This window comes from Archocentrus centrarchus, chromosome 22 (genome assembly GCF_007364275.1).
Source record: "Archocentrus centrarchus isolate MPI-CPG fArcCen1 chromosome 22, fArcCen1, whole genome shotgun sequence".
NCBI classification, from domain to species: Eukaryota; Metazoa; Chordata; class Actinopteri; order Cichliformes; family Cichlidae; genus Archocentrus; species Archocentrus centrarchus.
The window spans coordinates 11,218,042-11,241,037 of record NC_044367.1 but is presented as its reverse complement, the minus strand read 5'-3'; the positions used below and the strand labels follow the sequence as shown (position 1 = coordinate 11,241,037).

The following is a 22,996-nucleotide window of genomic DNA, read 5'->3' as shown; positions in this document are numbered from 1 at the left end:
AGAGTAGAAAACACGGAAACACATTAAGGAAGAAGAAAAGCAGAGCAAATCATTCTGTAGTTAAAAAATAAAATGAAATTAAATGTCCATCGTCAGGCCTTTCCGAGATGTTGTCCTTTGTATAGAGCCATTCAACAGCAATACAGCTTCTTTCTTCTTCTTCTTCTTCTTTTTTTTTTCCAAAGATGGGAGCATTTATCTTACTGGTCAAGTGGTCCTAAACATTTCACAATTTTGTCAAAGAACTGTTGAACTGTTGAGAACCACTTAATCAGACAGACTAGGCACTTCTTCATAGCAAGGTCCGTCCTCTAAACTGTTGAGCCCGCTAGTGAAGGAAAAAAGTAGGCAGCATTAGATTCTGTAATCTGTTGAGGTACAAGTAAACAAATCACTACAGTAGATTTCACAAATACGCAAAAACCGACAGCCAAAGTGTTCCGAGTACTCACCTGCAGAGGGGTTCTTCTTTTCTCGTGGTTGTGTTTCTGTCATCCCAGCCCAGACTGACTAACTGCAGAGTTAAGAGCTCTTTATATAGCGTTTTGGGGCTTGGTTCATACAAGCCTCACATTCAGGCAGGAATGAGGCCCATGCAGGTCCAACCGGATGAGCTGGGTTCCACCAGTAGGAGCACGACGGAACAGCCACACTCAAGACAAAGATAGCGATTGCAGGCTCAAAAGTCACATGAGCATAAGGAATTTTATATTCTCTCTGGCTTTTATAATTTGCATAATTTCTCATCATCAGTTTTCTGACACAGCAATTAGGCTGTGTGAACGTGGGTGCTGTGTTTGGGTTTCATATAATAACACCGATTTTGAGGCAACACTCTGGCTCCCTGTCAGTTTTAAGATGATGTTGCTAGTTGTTAAATCACTGCCCTGGCACTAGATTTTCATAGAGGTTTCATAGACATGGCCTCATATTGGCCCCATGGATCTGAGGGACTCCACTCTTTTTTTGGACTTTTTTAAAAATGAAAACGCAACATTATCTTTTTAAATGAGGCTTTTCCTAAAGGTTGCCTTAAGAATGGCTTATTTTCTCAGCCTTTTTATTGTTTTATAATATTGTTAATTTTCTTTTAAAAAACATTTTACTAGTTTGTTACCTCTGCATAGGAGTTTTTTGTTTTTTTTTTGTAGTGTTTGCATGTAATCTTCAAGGTCTTCAAGATCAACTTATGTATAAAGATTTAAAATATCTCACATTTGACCTCTGACCTCTCCTTCAAGGTCAATAGATTGCTCCGAAGCTCAAAGTGATAATAATGCCATATAGAGCTATTTATTAAAAATTTTTTTAGTGTGATTGTTTGTATTGACAGCATAATGTGTTATTTTTACAGCACTACAAAATTCTTAATGTGCATTTCAAAAGAACAAAGAAAACAAAATGAATATATATAAAATACAACACTGTTCCATTAAAAGTAAATACTGCCTTGCTTTTTGTTTAATTATTGTAAGACTTGATATTCAGAGTTGTTAACTCTGCTCTGTGAAGCCCAATTATTACTCATGTCACATTTCTTGTAGAGAATACAACAGCAGTGCGTGTACGGTTTTAAAGGGTTTCAGAGTTTTGAGCAACATGGTGGCAATCAAAGGAGACATTTCTCTGAAAGAAGAAATTTATTTCTTTTTCCACAGAAGAAACTAAATTTCTCAGAGTTTTTGGAACACAACAGCAGTGGAAACAACAGAAAACATTTCAAATAATTATTAAGATGTATATACACTCATGTGTTATCACAAAACACTTACATGTGAACGACTAAAACCTGGACTGCTTTTCAAAAAGAAAGGTAATGTCAAACAGGAACAGCAGTGTTTAACACTTACTTATTGCTTTAATCAAAGTAAAGAAAGAACTGCATGTCATTCGTTTGTGCTCACAAGTGCAAAGAATATGAAAAGACATTTAAAATGCATAAAAGAAAACAGAAACTGTGGCAGTTTGAAGCATTTGTCTGTCTCACACAATACTCTGGATTTCCCCTTTCCATTTTAAAGACAGAGATATGTGACAGTTCCAGCTCAACAGTCAGAACAAGAAACACACTAGCTGAGGCTCAAAGGTAACTGCAGTATTTTGAAATACCTGTTGGAGCAGAAGTAAATGGTCTGCTCTTGGACCAAAGGTATACTTTGGTTGAAATGTACTACTAGGTGCTACAGTTGGATAAAATAACATAATAAAAACACATCCCTATTCATGTATATGATACTCTGCAGCATCTCAAAATAAAAAAAATTAAAAATCTGTGAATGTACCCTGTACTTCCAGATATCATGAATATATTCCTACACAAGAAGAAAATACTACTTTATAAAGTAATGTTACAGTTTTTTTTTTTTTTTTAAACAACTCCAGTGAATTTCACCCTTCACCCTTAATCCTCTGACTGGGCACCACATTAACCAAGTTTCTCCTTCAAACACAGCAATAAAATATTTGATTATAACATGCAGCGCTGTAACATGTTTCCCTGTACACGGACAACTCTAACAATTTCTCATATGCAACCATCTACTCTTGTCTTTTCTGCACACCGTGCACCTCAGTGGTTACACAATACCTTGTGCAATTAATGTTTTTGGAGGGGAAGACTGCAGCAGCAATGGCTTTGAAGAATACTTGTAATCAGTTGACATTCAAGAAAAGAGCAACCAGACGGTGTGCAGAGGATGGCTCGGCGGGAACTGGATGCCAGTGGAGAGCGATTCCTGTCGGTTCAGGTAGCGCCGACTCACTGTGCCGACGGTGCGGCCTTGAATTGGATTACTCCGCTCTGCCATCGTGGCAAACAGAGAGGATTAATATGCAGAGGTGACTGGTGTTTCAGCAGTCTTCAATAAAACGCTTCACACGCAACCACAGTTAAAAGACACACGATCAGATTTTATCTGATGCATAACAGGTCTGACACATGTTTGGCTCATAATTGTGCAGTAGTTGCTTCTCAAAGTGAATAGATTACAAATTAAGCTGGCAATTAGCTTTTTTTTAAAATTAATGATTGATTATTTAGTCTATTAAACCTGCCTGTCACAGTTTCTCAGAGACAAAAAGGGGAAAGTCTTCAAAGAGCTTGTTTTGTTCACTCTAATCTAACACGCAAACATTTTCTGAACATAAAATAAAGAAGCAGCTAATCCTCACATTTAAGAAACTGTAATTGGTGATTAAGGAGCATTTTTGCTTGAATAATCATACAAATGATTAAATTGTTTTCAGTTTTGTCATTACACCTCTATTCCAAACTTTAATCACACTTTATATTAGAATAATTAAATATTTTAATTTGCACTGGCAAGAGGGACTTTTACTTTTACTTTGACTTTTATAATATATAATAATACATCTTTACCTTACAATATAAAGCGCCTTGAGGCGATTGTTGTTGTGTTGGGATGCTATATAAATAACACTGATAACTAATAAATAACACTCAGTTGTGAGTTCAAGCAATCAATTCTGAGTAGGTGTGGGCGCATGCAGAAAAACAGTCTGTGTGGAGACCTAAAGAGTCATTCCACTGGTCAAAATGTTATCTGGAAACCATCGGCTATCAGCTCACATAAATTTAGGTTCTTAACCAGCCTTTTAAAATGGATCTGTATTTGTAAACTATGGCTGAACAGGAAGCATGGAACTGGATATCCTGGTTACTGGATATCCTGGTTACACTGGGCACCCTAGGAAAAAAAAAAACAGGCAGCTTCCCCCAGTTTTTCCATCAGCACACTAGCCGATGGCTTTCCAGATTAGAGACATTTCTGTGAAGATTCTGCATGTTCTTCCCACCCAGACTGGTGACCAATCCAAGTGTATGCAATTCATCTTTTACAATTTATGCTGGGATACACAACACAGTGCCCTGAGCAGGATCAGGCCATGAAATGAGTGGGTGGATGGATAATAAGCAAAAGGCATTGCAGACAAAGAACAAAGGGTGCCAATGCAGCCGTACAAAAGGTGGAATCTCATTCTCAGCACAGGGAACGTGGAAAGTGGGAAATACACAATTGCACTACATCTTATTTACCTCATCAAGATCATCATCATTAAACTCAGCAAATACATTCTGGAATTAAACAAAGCAAGTGATTGAGTGAAAACTGTAGACAGAGAATTAACCCAGTTGTGTTTTGCAGTAGACAAATAGAGATGTAAAGCAGAAAAATGGGAAAGGCAGTGCGTACCTTAGATTTTTTGCTCATGAGTCGGAGCAAAAATGCTACCACTTCCTTTTTGCCGATAGCTTGGGCCTGTGACGGAGGATGATGGAGAGATTTTTTTTTTTTTTTTACTTTGGGAACTGAGAAGTGTTAATAAAAACAGAAATATGTTTCCCTACAACCCACCAGTTGAATTGCTGTCTGCCCATCATAGCCTGGTTGATTCAAGTCTGCTCCAGCAAGGCTCCAAATTTCCAGACCTTCCAGGTCACCACTGACTGCCAGGCTGACACACACAAAATGAAAGCATTAATACAGCAAAGGGATTCATTTCCCCAAATCAGTATTAATATAATATACAGCGGGTGAAGAACTGGTTGTGTAAAAAGATTTTTGAAAGACTGGGAAAGCATATCATTTGAACATTCAGTATCACCAAGTTATATGATCCACAGGAGCTTGAGTTTTATCCTCATAGTGACACACGCAGTGCTTATCATATAAAAGGTGTGTTCCTGAAACTGGAAATCAGAACGGTCTCAACAAAACCTGTTCAGTGTCTCGGGCAGCAAAAAGAAAAGCAAAGAAAAAAAACATGGGCCAGCCACTGAGGTACATACTCACTGACACTAGAGATGCAGAACAGATCTGAAGCTATGCTGTCAGGGAGCATTCCTACAGTTTGTGTAACAGTGGGACAACTGGTTGTACCTGTGTCAGCTATGTAGGATGGGTCATTAGTGACGGTAGAACAACGAAGACCTTTTTGGCTCTGTATGTGCACAACTAAAAAGAAAATGTGTCTGACCTGCACATTTCGGTTCCTGCTTCCTCCAACTCATGCCTGGAGAAGTGGGCTCCGGTCTTTCTCAGCAGCTTCACAACTTCCTTATGTCTAGGTTAGAGAACATGTAATCAGAGAGTGTAATTATTACTGTACAACACATGTAATCCTTTCTATTAATATGAGGGCATCTCAAATGATCACTTTTTTTGTATAATTTGGAAACCTTACAAGTCGGCCCTAGTAACATTTACAAATCTCTTTTCCAGATGGCACGAGTCTGAAGGAATGTAGTAACGTTTATGGGTTAATACAAAAGATTAGGACAATAAATGTCTCTTTAATTGCAGCAATATTAAGACATCAGATTGTGATGCATTTGATTATGTGCCTGTGCGCAATCAAGAGCGGCTGCTGCAGCACACACACACACACACACACACACACACACACACACACACACACACACTGCTCTTAATGGCAATGGCAGACAGACCTAAACACTCAGAAGTATGGTTACACTTCACTCAAAGTGACAATGGCAATCCTTGTGCGACAAGTCCTTTCCACATAAGGCAAAAATGCGCGGGTACTCCATCCCGGTCACTTAGATGTCGCTGAAGCCATAGAGCTTACATGTTTTAAAAGGGCTTCTGTTTAATAAGCATATTAATTTAAATCAGCCCAAGCAGACACAATTAAGTGTAATTAACTATTCAGGGAGAGATATAATGCTAATTTTAAACACTTTCATTTTACACTTTGATGATTTTCAACTTCTAAATTTTGACTTGCAGGGAGAGCGTCAGTGTGGCAGTATTTGTCATTTGGCAAGTAAAAACAAGTTCGTTATCCCCCGCAATGAGCCGCCCACACAGGAGTCACCTGCAGTGATGTTCACAGTGACGAGAAGTGAAACAAAACGGCCGAAAACTTATCACCATTGCCCCATGGACTTTCGAAATAAGAACTGTGTAACAAAGCAAAAGGGGTACATTAATATGAGTTCAATTTTATGCCTAATTGAGATATAGAGAGCAACAGCCAGAGAAACTATTAAGGACTTCCTGTGGAGTATAAAGAAGTCAGTATCTCTCATCAGTGAACCGGTGAGCAAGCTGGTAGGACTGGTTCGGAGGGCACTCCCCACATTTTTTTTTCACCTTTCTTGCTCAGGTCTCGCTGCCTCTCCTTGTATGGGCGTCAGGCCTCGCTACAGTGTGAAATGCTACTCACAATGTGCTCCCACATCCTGACAGCAACTCAAAACTCCAGTTCTATTACTTATTGTCATTTCATTGAAAATATTAAGGAGGGGAATAGCTGCCCAAGCTGTGTAGCATATTGCAGGAAGTGTAACAGCAGGTGTTGTGCTCCACTGCATCCCTCTGCCATCACAAAGGAAACAAGTCCACACTTGCAGCACCAACCGTTGAGAGAGGAGCCATTTGTCGCAGCTCTGACACATACAACGTTTTCACCCTGAGGCTCAACAAAGCACTGAAATATTATACCTGGCTATTCCCTGCCAGACGTTTAGAGCAATGTCAGTGAAAGATACAAAATTAAAAAGAAAATAAATTATAATAATAAATAAACACTGTCTAAATTGTCAGATGACAATTTGCCTAATTAGCTTATAATTCTTGCCTGGCCTCTAAACTCCATTATGAGTCCCTTCCTGGTTTCAACCTCCCCTCTGAAAGCCGCTGCTCCTTTCTTGTCATTTAATCAGAACCTACCTGCAGCTCCTTTAATGAAATCTTCTCTATAGCAGCTATTAAACATATTTGCAGGAGATACTCGGATGTCTAATGGCCAAAAAGGGGGGGATTTAAATGCTGTGTTTACAGCTTCATAAATTACAATATTACTGAAACAACCATATGAAGACAAACACGCTGGCCCTTGTTTGAAGTCTTACCTGAAGCGCACAGCATTGCATAGGGGTGTGTCTCCATAGCGATCTTTAGCATGGACTGAAGCTCCATGACTCAGTAGGTACTGCACCAGTTTGAGGTGACCCTCACAGGCAGCAATATGAAGGGGTGTACGTCCATCGTAGTCATCCAGACATAAATTACTGCCCTATGGAAAGGGAAAACATCACAGTATGTGCTGCTGGTTTAAGGGTTAGTGTGGTGAGATTGTTTATTATAATCTATATTTTTTCCTTGTCTTGAACTCTTTGGAAAATGGGAAATAGTTGCAGTGATCTGTTGAAACATGTTCAAAAATAAAGGGAAAAACAGTAAATAAAGCAAAAAAAAAAAAGGGAGTGGGGGTTGCACAATTCTTATATCAAAATTTTTTTTTTTTATTCTTCATCACAGCCTGAACGCTCTTAGGCAGCTTTCTTGTCATTTCTTTAAGTATTCTTCAGACTTCTTGAAGGACATTCAAAGCTCTTCTTTGGATGTTGGCTGCTTTTTGTTCTGTTCTCTGTCAGGATGATCCCACACTGCTTCAATAATGTTGAAGTCCAGGCTCTGGGGAGGCCAATCCATGACTGATAGTGTTCCACTGTGTGTTTTTCTATCCAGGTATGTTTTTACTGTACTGGCAGTATGTTTGGGATCATTGTCATGCAAAAAAAAAAAAACCTGTTGCTAATTAGATGCTTTCTATATGGTATTGAATGGAAGAACAAAATCTGATGGTATTTTTCTGTGTTCATAATTGCATCAATTTTGACAAGACCCCCAACAGCACTGGTTGCATTGCAGCCCCAAACCATGACAGAGCCTCCACCATGTTTTACAGATGGCTGTAGACACTCACTGTTGTACCTCTCTCCTGACATATTGACAACAAGCTGAACCAAAAAGTTCAAATCTGGGTGCATCACTCCATTAGACCTGTTGCCACTGATTTTCAGTCTAATTCTTTGGCATACCTCAGCCATTTCATGTTGTTTCCCTTCCTTAAGAATGGCTTCTTGACAGCTGTCCTTCTATTGAAACCATTTATGACGAGGCTTCGGCAAACAGCAGATGGATCAGCTCAGGTCCCTTGTCAGGTCTTTGCTCGATTTGTTTCCTTAAGGACACGACTTTCAGATACTGTTCATTTTTTATGCTTCCCCCTCCCCCTTACTTGGATGATTCATAGGTCAATGTTAAGTGGCTTAACAAGGATACAAATAAATAAATGAATAAGGACTGGACTGAAAATGAGTGAAAAGCTGCCAATTTCCAAAGAAAAACTTTGAAAGACCTTCAGAAATCCTGGAGAACTACTCCTTAGTACCACTAAAAAAATTACATGAAAGTCTGGCTCCTTGGAAACAAAATATAAAAGAAATGAGAGGTGGCTAAAGACTTTTGCACAGTACTGCATTTGTTTGTGACCATTCTATTAATGATTTATGTCCTTCATAGGAACAAACGGGAATGCAGAAGAGAGGCAGGGACACGGTAGGGAAGTCATAAATTTATTATTATTATTATTATGTCCTTTATTTAAACTGGTAGTCACATTGTGACTGGGATCTCTTTTTCAAGGAAGGCCTGCATATAAAAAAAAAAAAAAATCTACAATTTGAGAATAGATAGACAGGTTCATGGTTTTAAGTAAAGACTGAATGTATCCTTAGAAAGTATAGGGTAATCTAGACAGCAGTTGCATACCGGTCAGTCCAGATGCAGACATGTACATGTGACTGCTGCGGCAACTCTAGGCTTGCCTTACCAGTCTGTCCCCAAGTTCTGCCTGGCTGACTGCCTGTGTGTTTACTACACCGCTCTAACACAGAGTGGAACTGTGACTCTGAAAATGTTTTGAAAATCTATCAGTGTGAAAGATTTACCAAAGTTCAATAACCTTACAGCCACACACAGCGAAGAAAGAAACGGGTAAAATGCTGCTGTGCCTGTGTTGCAGAATCTGCCGTGTTGTGTTTGGAAGGTTGATGCAGGCTCAAAAACAGAATATAATGATTAATTTTACAGCATGTGGTGGAGGTCATAGGGTTGCTTACCATTTCTTTTAGGGCTTCTAGGGCCTCAATGTCACCAATCTTAGCAGCAGCACATGCCAGCGTGGGAGTCAGAGCATTTCGGATGGCTTCCAGCTCCTTTTCAAACCAAATTGCAAAAAATGTAAACACTGTCTATTCACCGCTTTGTCTTCAGATAAGGCAAAATGACAGGCGCTTTATAACTGAAAGGTAGCTGAAGTCTGTGGAAATGTGCTGATACCCTCACCTCTTTGCAGCTGACGCTTAGAGACTTAGCAATGACCTGGATGAAACGGCTGTCACTCAGGCACAGTTTGGCTCCTGCCAAGTCAGCAATCATTTCACCTCGCAGGTTCTGTGCCATCATCTGGACAGGACCACAAAAAAAAAAAGAAAAGAAAGAGAAAACATCTTTTTAACACTGCTCTCAGGTTCATAAGTTTCTCTGCTAACACTTTGTTGCTTTAAAATCTTCTGCTTTATAGAAATGAAAATGTTGAAAGTGATGCGACATGTGAATAAAGACACCAGCCTTTTTCTTAGCCTCCAGATCGAGCTCCTTCTTGGCCAATACGTAGGATAGTTTTGACAGAGCAGCCTCTGGAGTCATGTCACCGCCAGCTATCAGTCCGGCTTCCAGCAAGACCTGTAATATAAATCACAGGAATAAGTGACTTGATTGATTCCTTCTCTCTCAGCAGAACTAAACTGAACATGTGGAACAAGATCGTGATCAATTGCCAAGCATCATGAACTACCTTGCCTGTGGCGTAGGATGTAGACACTGACCCCCTCAGACACTGTGTGCAGTTGATGATGATGACACCAGCATCTGTGGCTTTTTTTAACTGTTCTAGCAGGTCAGGACGGTTATCAGGGGCATTTCCACTGCCATAGGTTTCCAGGACCACCCCTTCCATGGGTGGCTGCAGGAAAGCCTTTACCTGGACAAAGATGTGAGCGCAGTTTCAGGTTATAAACACCCAAAATTTACAGTCAGCTCAACTGGCAGCTCAACTGTGTAGAATCAAAATGAGAAATTAGTATCCCATGTTATTTTTCCTGCAGCCACTTTAACTCCAATCCATGCAACCATTCACTCTCCTAAAAGCCCATCTGGTGCCATCTCTGCAACCAGTATCTCAGTCACTGGTTGGTTGGCTGGCACTGGGAAGCCCTATACCACATCATTAGCCATGGCATATGACTAGAATGGCAGATGACTCAAATGGCAGAAAGGAGAGCAATTAATCTGAAGGTGTGAGCAAGCATAAAGTCACTTGGCAAGTCTGTGGCAGTTACCATAAAATGGGAGAAGAAGGTGACATTAAAAGTTCCAGGTTCAGTCAGTATTTTTTGATGCCATAAGCAGTTTGACAAGAAAGGTGTGATGCAGATTACCAATGAAGCTCTCATACTGCAGAGTGTGGACACATGAGAGCCTAGTGCCTAATCAAAACGGTGCCTCATAAAGGCAGTTAAAGGCTATAAGAAAGCCTTGATAGCAGAGTTGGGCAGTGGGAACAGATTGAGACAGTAAAGTTGCTCCCCCAGCAGTCGCTGCAGGGGGAGGTGCAGCTAAATGTTACAGTATCTGTAGCAATCCTCCCTCTTTACAGGGTGATTGGACATGGCCCATAACTCTGGCTCATCTTTCTCTGGCTTGAGCTTTGATGGCAGCTTACATGACTGGGAAAGTAACAGAAGAAGGCTAATAGCGCAATTAAATTGAAGTTAACTATATTTTATTGCAGACAAAACAACAGTCTGTTACCTTTGAAGAGCAGACAATTTCAACTACATTTTAGTACAACAGAAAAAAGCAGGTAATTACAACTTTCTCAGATTCAAGATTTGCACCATGCTGCCAATTTTAACATACTCATTTCATCACTTGACTGCATGTAATTTGGTTTTAATTGGAAACAGCGTAAGCAAGCTGGAACCTCTGGTGCTTAAAAATAAAGCCCAATACTGCAGTTCCTCACATGGCCATTTGTGGCTGTCTCCAAATGTGAGAAAACAGAGTCCCATGTCTAAAATGTCTGCTCCAATCCTGGAGTATACAGTTAGGCTGAGGCGATGTTAGATAATCATTTGTGGTGTTGGTGCCTCTCATGAGATTGCATTTAATACTTGTCTGAATATAATCTGCCAAAATGTAGCCCTCAAACCAATGTATCAGTGGATGGCATCTGTGTCCATCTTTTATATACAGTCTATGATAATCATAATAATGGATTTTACAAATTATACCCTTGGAAGATGACGTATTTCAAGTTGGAAGCTTGAAGACACTAAATTAAGCTTCCTGCTGTGTCACAAAGGCTAAAGATAAGAGGTAGCCTCAGAACATTTGGCTAAGGTTCCAAAATTACCACCATGGCTCCACTTCACAGGCAAAAAAAGACATTTCATATCATTGTAATAAAAATTACAGAAATCATATTTCCAAGAAACTTACAGTCGAAGAAGTGATTCCTGGGAACAGCCTAAGGAGGCCCACGTTGCGGTTCAGCTCAGTCTTGACTTGAAACTTTGATGTGGTGTTTGCCCTCCACACTGTATCCCAGTTGACTGGTGAAAAGTAGAAGAAGCTACATTTAAAAAGAATCCTTTAAAAACAAAAAGTGATTTCTTTTCTACATAAGCACTTTGCGGCTTACTTGTAATATCCACTTCAGCAGAGGCCAACGGGGGCAAGTTAGGAGAAGAAAATGCATTGAAACTCCCAGCATCCACTTTGGTCACACGATTCCCTCTGTAGAGTTTGTTGTAGAAATACAGGCACACCTAACAAATGTATGTTTATAAGATGAACTTTTTAAGTTATCTCTTCATTTAGAGTCGATTCATTAAGTCCACACACTAAAATGTAACAGCAGTAAGAGACAACAAAACAAAGCAGCAACTGGTGATGAAAGTCAGCTTCTCTCTCACAATCGAGCACTCATTCGTAGTCGATTAGCAGTTAGAAGCCGTCTCCTTTCTCTCACCTCAGGAATGACAAATTGTCCAGCAATTAGCAATGCCCCAAGCAGATTGTCTCTGCCATCATTCCTCATCTCATAGATAGGCACCTGAAGACAGAAAGTGGCTCATTTTAACAAAGTGGTAAATGCTTAAAACTCCTCCAGGTAGTTTCTTGAAGACAGCAGCTCTTACCTGGGAGCCGGTGAGAATAATTGGTTTGCCCAGATGCTCACACATAAAGGACAAAGCAGAGGCTGTGTACGCCATAGTGTCTGTGCCATGAAGAATCACAAAACCGTCGTAGCTTTCATAGTTTTTCTGGAGTGAAGTAAGAAATAAAAGTCATCATATTGGAGATCATTTGAAATGGCCAGGCACATTTTTCTACAAAACTATATGCTGTACTTGACAAATATGTTTCTGATGCATCTCTTTTAAAAACAGAAATTAGGTCATCTAAAACAACAACAAGAAATAGAAAAGAGTAGAAAGTACCTCAATGTCCTTTCCAATCCTACCCCAGTCATCTGTGGTCATATTGGAAGAGTCCAGTAAAGGGTTGTACTCTAAGATAGTATAGACTATCCTTTTATTTTGTTTACTTAGTCTGCAAGAGAAAAGAGTTCATCTACAGGCTTCATTCTCTACATTTACATAGAGATAAACAGTGACAGATTATACAGCCCATAATACAACAGCAACGTTAGTCATTCCAAGTGCAAATATTCACTCCAAAAGTGCACACGGTTAATAAATGGTTAAATTCTTTACTGGGACAGATTACACTTTAGGTAGATTACTACCTAAAGAAAAATACCTGATATAAGGCATTTCAGGTATGCTGATTCCAACTCTATAAATCAGAATTTCTCTAGCACGTCAGGTTCTTGAGTTATGCACATGTGAGTATTTAGCTAATTATTGCTGTACTGGTGTGCTAAGATTTTCTCATTTTGAAATTGAACAGAATTTAGCAGTAATTTGGGTGATTTTTGGGGTGCTAAATCCAAATATGGTCATTAAAATTCAATCAGCTTAAGTTTAACTGCTAATATTGAGGATCAACAATGCCAGAAATTTGCAATTTCTTATAGTGACTGCTTTGATCTGTCAGTAGATAAAAATAAAGTTTTAGTGCTACGTCGAGTAATGGAATAGTGTTTCTGGAGCAGTCCAAAGTGATGCCAAGCTTAAAGCTGGGATCTTTGATGGACCCCAAGTCTGTGAGCTTATTAGAGACAAAGACTTTCCATCTAAGCTCAGACCCCTTGAACTAAGAGCATGGGAATCATTAGTTCAGGTGGTACAGAATTTCTTGGGCAACCACAAACTATGAAGAACTAGTTGACGACATGCTCATATCATTCAAACTCATGGGTTGCAGAATGTCACTTAAGATTCACTTCCTTCACTCTCATCTTGACTTCTTTCCAACCCTGTGAGCGATGAGCACGGTGAAAGGTTCCATCAAGATGTATTTGAAATGGAGACCAGGTACCAGGGGTGCTATAACGCAAACATGATGGGTGACCACTGCTGATTTCTACAGTGTGAAGCACAAGTGCAAATGTCTGTTACATTTTTGAACTGTTTAGGCAGACTAATTGTGGACTGTATTAATTTGAGATTCCTCATATGATTGATTTTGGTATCTGTGTCTTTTTAAGATTTTTTTTTTGGCCTTTTTGGCTTTATTTCATAGTTTTCCAGTGTCGATGGACAGGAGAGTGGGGAGGAGAAATGGGGGAAGACACACGGCAAAGGGCGGCAGGCCGGAACTCGAGCCTGCACCGGCCACACAGCCAAGCAGCATACATGGTCGCCTGTTCACACCTTGAGCTATCCTGGTGCCCCATCTGTGTCTTTTTTTCCCCAGTTGTATGTTCAAGGTGTACCTTTCTAATAAAATCATTGACGTCGAGCTTGGTGATTGGCATTTATTTGCATAGTTACGTAACTCAAGATCCTGATGTGCTAGAGAACTTCTGTTTACATATTTGGAATCAGCATACCCAAATTAGTAAAAATCAGTTGTTTTTCCTCAGGTATCAGACAAAAAGTTTTTTTTTTGTTGACCAGTGTTATTATATGTACTGCTGTGCACATTTAATAAAGTTGGATCGGGTTCTGATTAAAGTGGAGGAGTTTAAAGAAGCATAAGTGAATGTTAAATACGCTGACTTCAAAGTCCATTTAGCTGAGCCTGCTGTCTGAGCAACAGGGTGCCAAAACCTGTTTTAGAGACACACACAAAGAATTTCAGAAGAAGAAAAAGTGAGTAAAAAGGAGCGGCAAAGTCATACAAGTTAGTCAGTGTAGCACTTTAAAGTTTGGCATTTTTGTTTACCATAGTAAAGCCCTAATCATCTGTGCCACTATATCGCTGAACACTTTAAATATACTTATGGACATAAGAGGTAGCTTATCTGATATATATCGAAGGTTCCTTGAGGTGACTCATACCAAGTTAGAGCAAAAGCCTGTTTTTGTTTCTCATTACAAATAATAGGGAGGGAGTCTTGCATATATACATATTTATGCTGCCTGTAAGTGGAGTTTAACTCAGGCGCCCCCCACAAACCCACCTGCCACACTCCGTGTAAGGCAGCGTGACTGACTGAAAAGCCATGAAGAGATTTTCTTTTTAATCTCCCTTTTAAAGAAACCGGGTGGAAAACCCCCCACATTACCATAGGGCAGCCTCATAACATGAAGATAGGAGGTGAATGGAACAGCAGGGAGAAGAGCGTGTGAGCCCCAGTCCATCCAACCAGGGGGTCCTACAGACACTCTTCTAATTAGCCTCAAGTCGACACATGACCCAAGAACATATGTTGTCGATCATCTCGAAGCCACAAGAAAACACTATTCAAATCACCAATTATTCATATATCTGGCAGTGTGCCCTAAGGTGTAGCAAAGCTGCACATTACCATACCCATGCTAAGATACCTCACAGCTTCAGAATAGTAAACGCATGTGTGAATGTGCATACGTGAAGGAGATTGGAGGTGGGAGCAAACAGCCCTGTGGCGCTGTCTCTCAGCATCACATGAATACGGCTTTTCAGGTAATCAATAAACCAATTCCCTCTTCAGAAATAAGTATTTGGCACAGGCTAAGCTACTGCATAAGATCAACAGTATGCCTATTAGATTTGCACATGAAATTGATATTAACACTGTATAAACTCAAGGATGAGCCAGTAACACATCCATTTCAGTAGAATATTAATAAAAAGAGGCAGACTGCTTTGAAACAAAGTAACAGGGAGTTTTAATACCCTAAACTAAACTTTACCACACTGCAACTGAACCCGCTTTCACAGTACCAGTCAACATGAGGGGAGTGTGGAAATTAGTGTCTCTGGAAAAGGCTACTTTTGCTGACACTGAAGACCCTAAAGAGAGAGGATGCCTGTTTCACTCAACTGCACACAAGCACCAGAAAACAGGACTAAATATAGTCAAACATGCAAGAGTGTTTTACGCCGCCTTGTTAGTTACAGAGCTCAAAATAGCCAGACTCAGAGACACGCAATTACTTCAGGCAATATTTTCTCCAACTGTCAAAGGACACGTGGGCATGCACTTCCCAACAGGGAAGCACACCCAAGCAGGGAGCTGTTAAGGACAGCACAGACAAACCAATCTCAAGCAGGGTGAAGTCACACACAATGCAACCAGTACTACAACACCCGTGAAAGTGCAGGTCAGGATGGGGCGCTGGCTTCCTGTTAAAGCGACAAAAGCAGTTAAGGGTAATAAAAATAACTGCATCTCCTAACAGGAATGTGAGTTGTGTATTTTCAGTCTCTGCTTTTCCAGATAAGAAATGTATCTTGCACTGTGCGCAGATACCATCTTGGGCAGAAACAGTCACAACTGTAAGGCGCAGCATTTAACATGATTTAGGCTGTATAGCAAGTACTGCTGCTAAAAGGCCTGAAATACATTATATTTAATTCACTTCGAGATGGTCTGCACACTGTTCGCATCTATAAAGATCCAAGCTGCTGTCAGCTTTAGCCATTTAGGACAATAACTTTACATTAGCTGAAGTGTAACATTTTTTTCACTATGAAGTCAGATGAATTACAACACTCATGCAATAAATTAGGTATAAAGGAAATTAAAACACACTGGATTTCAAACTTTTAGTTCAAAACAAGTGAGTAACATTACAAATTTACATATGGCAACTTCCTTTGTTGTTAACTTACTCCTGCTGCTTCAGTATTTAACACCGTCCTCACAACATGCTAGCATTGTAGAGGAATTATGAGTTAAATAGTTTGATGCCTGATGACAACAGAAAATACTGTTAATTTTGTGCCTTTAAATGAGTATTGTGGGGTTTTTTGTTAAATAACGTTATATCTGTGTGTTGACCAATGGGTGCACTTACGGCAGGACCAAGATGTTCTCAGATCCATAGTACTCATACATGCGGGTCTGCTGAGCGTACATCTCATCATGGAGAATGGGCAGCTTACGCAGGCTCTTCACAAAAGCATTGGCTTTTGGGGCAAGAACTGTGGGTTAAATGGCAGAAAAACAATGGAGGTTTGTAATATTTCAGAGTTTGCTTTTAGTGGGATTACTACTAACAGAAAGTAAGCACAGTGGATTTACTGTCATCTCAACCCCACAACAACAACATTCTCATACTGAACCCTAGTGGTTAAGGTGGAAAATGGCATTGTTGCTGAAAATCCATTTAAGTCATACTTAGGCACTTGACACACACTTTTAAAATAAATGATTATCTTGAGTATAACAAAGAGTCCTGTGAAAAACTAAGTACACTCCCTGATCCAAAAGCTTGTAGAACCACCTTTAGCAGCAGCAGCCTGAAGTACTTATTTTCTGTTTGACATTATCGGTCTCTCACGTACTTGGGCAGGAAATTTGAGACCACTCTTCTTTACAATGTTGCTTCAGTTCACTGAGGTTTACGGGCCACCACGGCATTTCAGGTGGGCTTAGGCCTGGACTTTGGCTCGGACTTGCAGTTTGTTCAGATGCAACTTTGCAAACATAAGCCGTGCTGCCATGTTCTTTTTCTGGAAACCTTTCCATGAAGTCCACAAAATCTTTGCTATTTGAGCCTTTTATCATACATACAATTATAATGAATATGGGTTTAAAATAAGACTAAAGTAATACTTGCAGTTTTAATTTGAGTCTGTTTAGATCCAAATTGTAGGAGTATAGCAATTACAGCTTCAATGGCATAATGCATTTGGATGCAGTTGCTATAAAACCCACAATATGTGGAGCTCTGGTTACAAAAAACAGGTCATCCTTAGGCTGCAAAAATCGCAACAGATCACAACAGCTGCTTATGGTCATAGGATCCTTTCCAGGGCAAAGAAAAAAAACTTCATAACATCCATGCAAATGAAAAAGAAGTTCAGGCATATCATTATCCAAGTCAGCCATTAAGAGATGACCTCAGGAGGCCTTAACAACAAAATATAAAGGCCAGATTTGCGAGACGGAGAAGGCTCAGAATGATTCACGATCCGAACCAAACAACACAATGAAGGCAGTATGATGGCATGGAAGATATTTCAGTCATTTCCTATGCTAGAATGAAGGATAATAAAGCATTTGATGTAAATATAGTGGTGCTATATGAAATCTATAAAACATAATTTTATCCTTAAATATGTCATACATCTAAGAGTTTATTTAATGTACTTGTTAATCATCTGTTAAGAAACAAAAAGAAAAGAACATCCCTTGGAATCAAACTGAGGAATACTGGTTTTTGGGTGTTAGTGATATGAATACTGATGAAGACTGTGCTGAGAGAAAGCCGGGGTGTGGGGAGAGATTAGGTGAGGAAAGGATGCTTCTGCTGTGGCATAAATCCTGTGATCACTTGTAAATATCTCAGCTGATCAATGAACCTACATCTAGATTTTGTCAGACTCATTTGACTCTGTTTTCTGATTTAACTCGGATTATTTGAAATAATAATATGTGCGGAGGCCTCCAGTGGCACTGGGTCACTTGTGTTTATGCAGTGCAAAAGGACAATAACCCCAAACACACTGCAAAGAAAACCAAGGGGCTTTGAAATATTCTGCAATGGCCAAGTTAGTCATCTGATTGCAACACACTCAAGCATACATTTCCCTTTGCTGCAGTCAAAACACAGAGCTGAGGACAGCTACAGTAAAATTCTGACAAAGCATCACAGACAAATAAAGAGTCTACAAAGTTATGAAAATCCAGTCTTTGTCCAAGTATTTCTGGATCTAATTAACAGATCAACATTTATGCTTAATGCCATATTTCAACACAAAGCAATTTCATCTTATTTAGACAAGCCTATTATAACAAGAATATTTAGTTGCATTGCAAACAAAACAATAAACCACAAACAAGAGTAGGACATTTATTACAGATTGATAAACAAGAAACACAGGAAAAGTTCTGTTTCACCTGCGTGTGAATGTGATGAGGTCTTTATTTACTCAGAAACACTCCTGTCCAAAAGTACTGGAACAGTGAGACCAATCCCTTTATTTTTGCTGCAGACTGCAAACATTTGAGTTTGATATTAAAAGGTAAATATGAGACAACAGATCAACATCTCAGCTTTTATTTCCAGGTATTTACAGCTGGATCTGATACACAGTTCAGACGATGGCATCTTTTGTCTGAAACCACCCATTTTCCTTGTATTGGAACATGATGGGTGTGTTTTGTTGTCCAGGTGTATCCTGTTACATTTGTCATTCAAATAGTAAATGTTGCTGAATGTCTACGCTCAGGTTCAGATTTGTGTGTTGCCTGTGCAGACATGAAAATCAGAGAGCTGTCTATGGGTGAAAAACAAATAACTGTAAAGCTGAGAGAAGATGGAAAATCAATCAGAGCCATTATACAAACACTGGCCATAGCGAGTAGAACCATCTGGAATGTCCTGAAGCACGCTGCCAAAACTACAAAGGAGTTCATGAGGGGCAGGAAGTGGAAGGTTTCAGACTGGCCTATTCAACCTTCAGACTTAAACTCTATAGAGCAGTGGTTCCTAAAGTGTGGGAAGGTACTGCAGGGGGGGCCACAGTAATAACAGAAATTCTGTTTGAAATTACTCACAAGTGTGCATATTACATATTTATACAATGTATTTATTTATATAAAAAAGTGGATTCAAACTGGTGATAAGAGGTGGTTAGTTTGTGATATTGCTCATTACCCTGACCTAAATTCACTGCTCTTGTATTGAAGTTTGTGTCCCAGTGGCAAGTGGGTCACATATTGGCATTAGGACTTTACACATGACTGGGTAGTATTAACAATTTATAAAGCAGCCTGTGTTTTTATGTTTTTTGAATAATTTTTTTTTCAAGGAAATACATCACTTTGTCTTGTATTTTGATGAGAGTAAAGACAGGCTTCTAGCCAGGAAAATTTCACAGCCAGGTGCTATCAGCTGACCGGAGAGGGGGGGGGGGGGGGGGGGGGGGGGGGGGGCATGGAATTTACTGGCTTTTAAGTGGGCTGCTGCAGTCTTGACTTTGGGAGCCACTGCTATAGAGCATGCACTTTACCCACTAAAGAGGAAACTGAAGGGAGTAACAACCCCAAAACAAACAACAACTGAAAGAGACTGCAGTAAAAGCTTGGGGAAAAAAAGAGTTTTGTGATGTAAATGGGCCACAGGCATGCAACTAAATATTAAGTCTTATTCACTTTAATCTGTTTTATCTGTTCCAATACTTTTTGCTCACTAGAAAAACTGGTTCAAACAAAGGCGCAATCTTCTGTACCGTGTATCAGATCCGGGTGTAAAAACCTGCAAATAAAAGCTGAGATATGGATGTTTTGTTTCATATCGATTATTTTCAGTCTACAGCAAAAATAAAAAAGCTTGGCCTCACTGTTGCAGTACTTTTGGAGGGGCGTGTACCTCGGATGTTGCATAATACCCAACGTCAACATCCAGTTATTCATTGAGTGAATCTGTGGGATGGTTTTCACAGTAGTACATTTGACCCATCACGTATTTCGACACTCCAGTCAGCTGTGACTTGCTGAATCATGGGCAGATACAGTAAATTACATCTGATCTCAACTGTCACTGCTTCCTGTTCATTGTAACTATGCTTCATTTTACACGTTCATTCAGAAGACACAGTATGCTCAAGGGTACACCGGTGTAGTTTAATTTGGACGGTTGCCCTTTACACGTCCCATCAGCTGTGCAGTTAAGCTGTTTCCAATTCTATTTTAGGATACACGTGCATGTTATGATCACGCCTCGTGTTCAGACCCACGTGAGGCAAATCTGCAATAACAAAAAGCCACCGGCTATGCTACCCAACCGCTTCAGCTCAGAAACATAACTGTGCAACAAATGATGGAAATGATTGCCATAGCTACCGTCGTCAGTGTAACAAATGATGGCATTGATTGCCATAGCTACCGTCATCATGAAGCGTCATGCCGATGGTTCCTCCGGTATTGATAACAAGGACTCGCGCCTCAGCACCACAAGGTGAAGTAACCAGGTCGCCGTTTTCAATCGAGTTGCAGCTTGACAGCCTTCTCCTTCGGCCTGGATGCAGCTGGAGATTTCGTGTAGGGGAAACATCATTGACTTCTATCAGATCCAAAGTTGGTTGTGATAAAGCCCGGGCAAGAGATGTAAGGCCATTGGCGCTGGAGTCCGCCATGATGCTTTTCAAAAGCCCCGGTACTGTCTCTTTAAACACGCTTCTTAAGAAAAGTGATCAAAACTCTGCTTTCCTTAGTGTTAGCTGCCTCACATGAACTTTGTGCGCTTTCCCCGTCCTCGTCGACGGAAAGCAGCTTGCATCCTAGTTAAATGATGCAGCCAACAGAGGAGGGACGCGGCATATCGGTCATCTTTTACTTTCCCCTCCCACTATAATTCTTTCACACCTCAGACCTTTAAAAAAAAAAAAATCCTTATTTGAACAGAACAGCAGAGAAAAGGGACAGAAAAAATGACAGTTGCAGTCATATTCTACTAACAATCCATAATCCTCTTCCGTACAATAAGGCTACATGCTATTCATATAATAATAATAACAATAATAATAATTCACTGATTCTTGAGAGTCGGGACAAAACATGTCCTACTCAGTAAAGTCTTATTTTTATTAAAAAAACAAGAAATAAATCATGATCTACATACTTACAATGTTAAATAGAGGATCTGTGCTTACCCAAAATATTTTTAGCAAGTATTTTTAACTTTTGTGTGTATGTTTAAAAAAAAAACTCTACAAGTGTGAAATATAGACATCCAATTTTTTAAAATAATTTAAAATATATGAAACGACGCATAAAGTGAACTTCAAACATTATTTACCCTAAAAATCTGCCTGTCAAAGTTGCGTCCTCACTTTTTGTCAACTCCGTCAGATATTTTCATAATCCTCACCAAATCAGGAAATAGCGTGGTCAACTACGTCACTGAGGACCCCAGCGTCTTACTAGCTGTGCTGCATGCATCACAACTGCGCATGCTCAGGGAAGTTTGACATATATATATTTTTTTTTGACAAACAATATTGATATTCTTACAGTCACAGCTGGAACATGTCAACACCGTCTTCCACTTATGATACTTTTTTTTTTTTAACAGTAGGGGCCTGAATTTACGTATTTTAGTGAGGTTACAGGGACAGTTAGCAAATGAGGGAAAACCAGCTAGTTACAGTGTAGAGTGCATTTTTTGGCAAACCATGCCCTTGTGTCAACTCCGTCAGGTCCTATGCCTGACCTGACGGAGTTTACAAATCCAGCTATAACCTCTTAATATGCTAACATAATATTCTTTGTGAATATATCAAAGGATTAAATGCTTATTATTCTGCAATTTCCCCAGCATTTATATTACACATTTATATAGAGAATTTAAGGGGCAGTATGTACATTTTGGCAATATTTAGTGGTGAAACTATTACCTTACATGTTAGTGGCCTCTATGGAGGGACACACTTCAATTTAGGTTTAAAGGACTTATTATAATATTGGGAAAAATACATTTCTTATTTTCATGGAATTATACACCACTTAAACTTGCTTATGAATGTTATATTCACCTTCTGCCAGATTCATTAATATCTTTATTTATGTTATTATATTTATAATAACATAAATTATATTTATTTATGTTCACTATACCTTTTAGATAGATAGATAGATAGATAGATAGATAGATAGATAGATAGATAGATAGATAGATAGATAGATAGATAGATAGATAGATAGATAGATAGATAGATAGATAGATAGATAGATAGATAGATAGATAGATAGATAGATAAACCTGATGTATGTCTCTCTGTGTTAACCCTGTGACAGGCTGGTGACCTGGCTAGGGTGTACCCTGCCTCATGCCTGGGACATCTGGGATAGGCTCCAGCTCCAGATTTTGGGGGGTGGGCTAATGGGTGAATATTTTATTTAATAGTTGTTATCTTTGTAGTATTGCTGTAATGTTAATATAGTTGATTGGATAAGTTGTGTGTTTAGTTCATTAGTTTAATTTTTTGTGTAACCCTGCCCCACCATTAGGCTGTATTGTTTTATTTTTGTTATGTTTTGTGTTTGTTAATGTTGGTGAATAAACACCTGTTAGGTCAGCAATTCATTTCTCCCTCAAGCCTCCTATTTTAATTCACCCACTATGGGCCATGTCTTTGCTTATGTTGGTAAAATAGACTGTAGTCAACAGGATTTATGAATTGCTTATGTATAAAATAATGAAATGATCTGTTTTGCAAGTATCTTTATGAGTCTGCGTTATTGTGTCTACATCATAATCAATCCAGTCCTTTTTGGTCACTTAAAATATCTTTATAGAGCTGTGATATTATATTTGTTGCAATTTCTGCTGCCTTCTTGGCCAGGTCTGTCTTTAAAAAGACAATTTTAATGTCACTGACGCTTTTTAAATAAAGTGTATATATATAAAAGTCACTTTGCCACAAAGTGATTGCAGGAATAGATTTGTCTGGTTCAAAATGACTTGACATATGCTTAACAGATTTTAGGCCAAAAAGTAATTTACAACAGTTTTAATAACAGACATATAATC

At 39.3% G+C, this 22,996-nt stretch overlaps 1 protein-coding gene across 4 annotated transcripts; it reads right to left on the bottom strand.

The window, feature by feature from the left end:
* Positions 1-1,627: 1,627 nt before the first annotated feature.
* aspg (asparaginase homolog (S. cerevisiae)) lies at positions 1,628-20,812 on the bottom strand. 4 transcript variants are annotated; one of them, XM_030719466.1, is made up of 18 exons: positions 20,351-20,812; positions 16,313-16,439; positions 15,603-15,638; positions 12,401-12,512; positions 12,098-12,223; positions 11,929-12,012; positions 11,599-11,725; positions 11,397-11,509; positions 9,691-9,876; positions 9,465-9,578; positions 9,180-9,299; positions 8,954-9,049; positions 6,899-7,062; positions 4,999-5,085; positions 4,377-4,476; positions 4,215-4,280; positions 4,058-4,096; positions 1,628-2,800 (listed from the first exon to the last, which is right to left on the bottom strand). In XM_030719466.1, exons 1-18 carry the CDS (start codon positions 20,598-20,600, stop codon positions 2,759-2,761), a joined length of 1,989 nt encoding a protein of 662 aa, XP_030575326.1. In that variant the 5' UTR covers positions 20,601-20,812; the 3' UTR covers positions 1,628-2,758. The 4 variants fall into 4 exon arrangements, with proteins under 4 accessions (XP_030575326.1, XP_030575328.1, XP_030575327.1 ...); XM_030719468.1 differs by lacking the exon at positions 4,058-4,096; XM_030719467.1 differs by lacking the exon at positions 15,603-15,638.
* Positions 20,813-22,996: the final 2,184 nt, after the last annotated feature.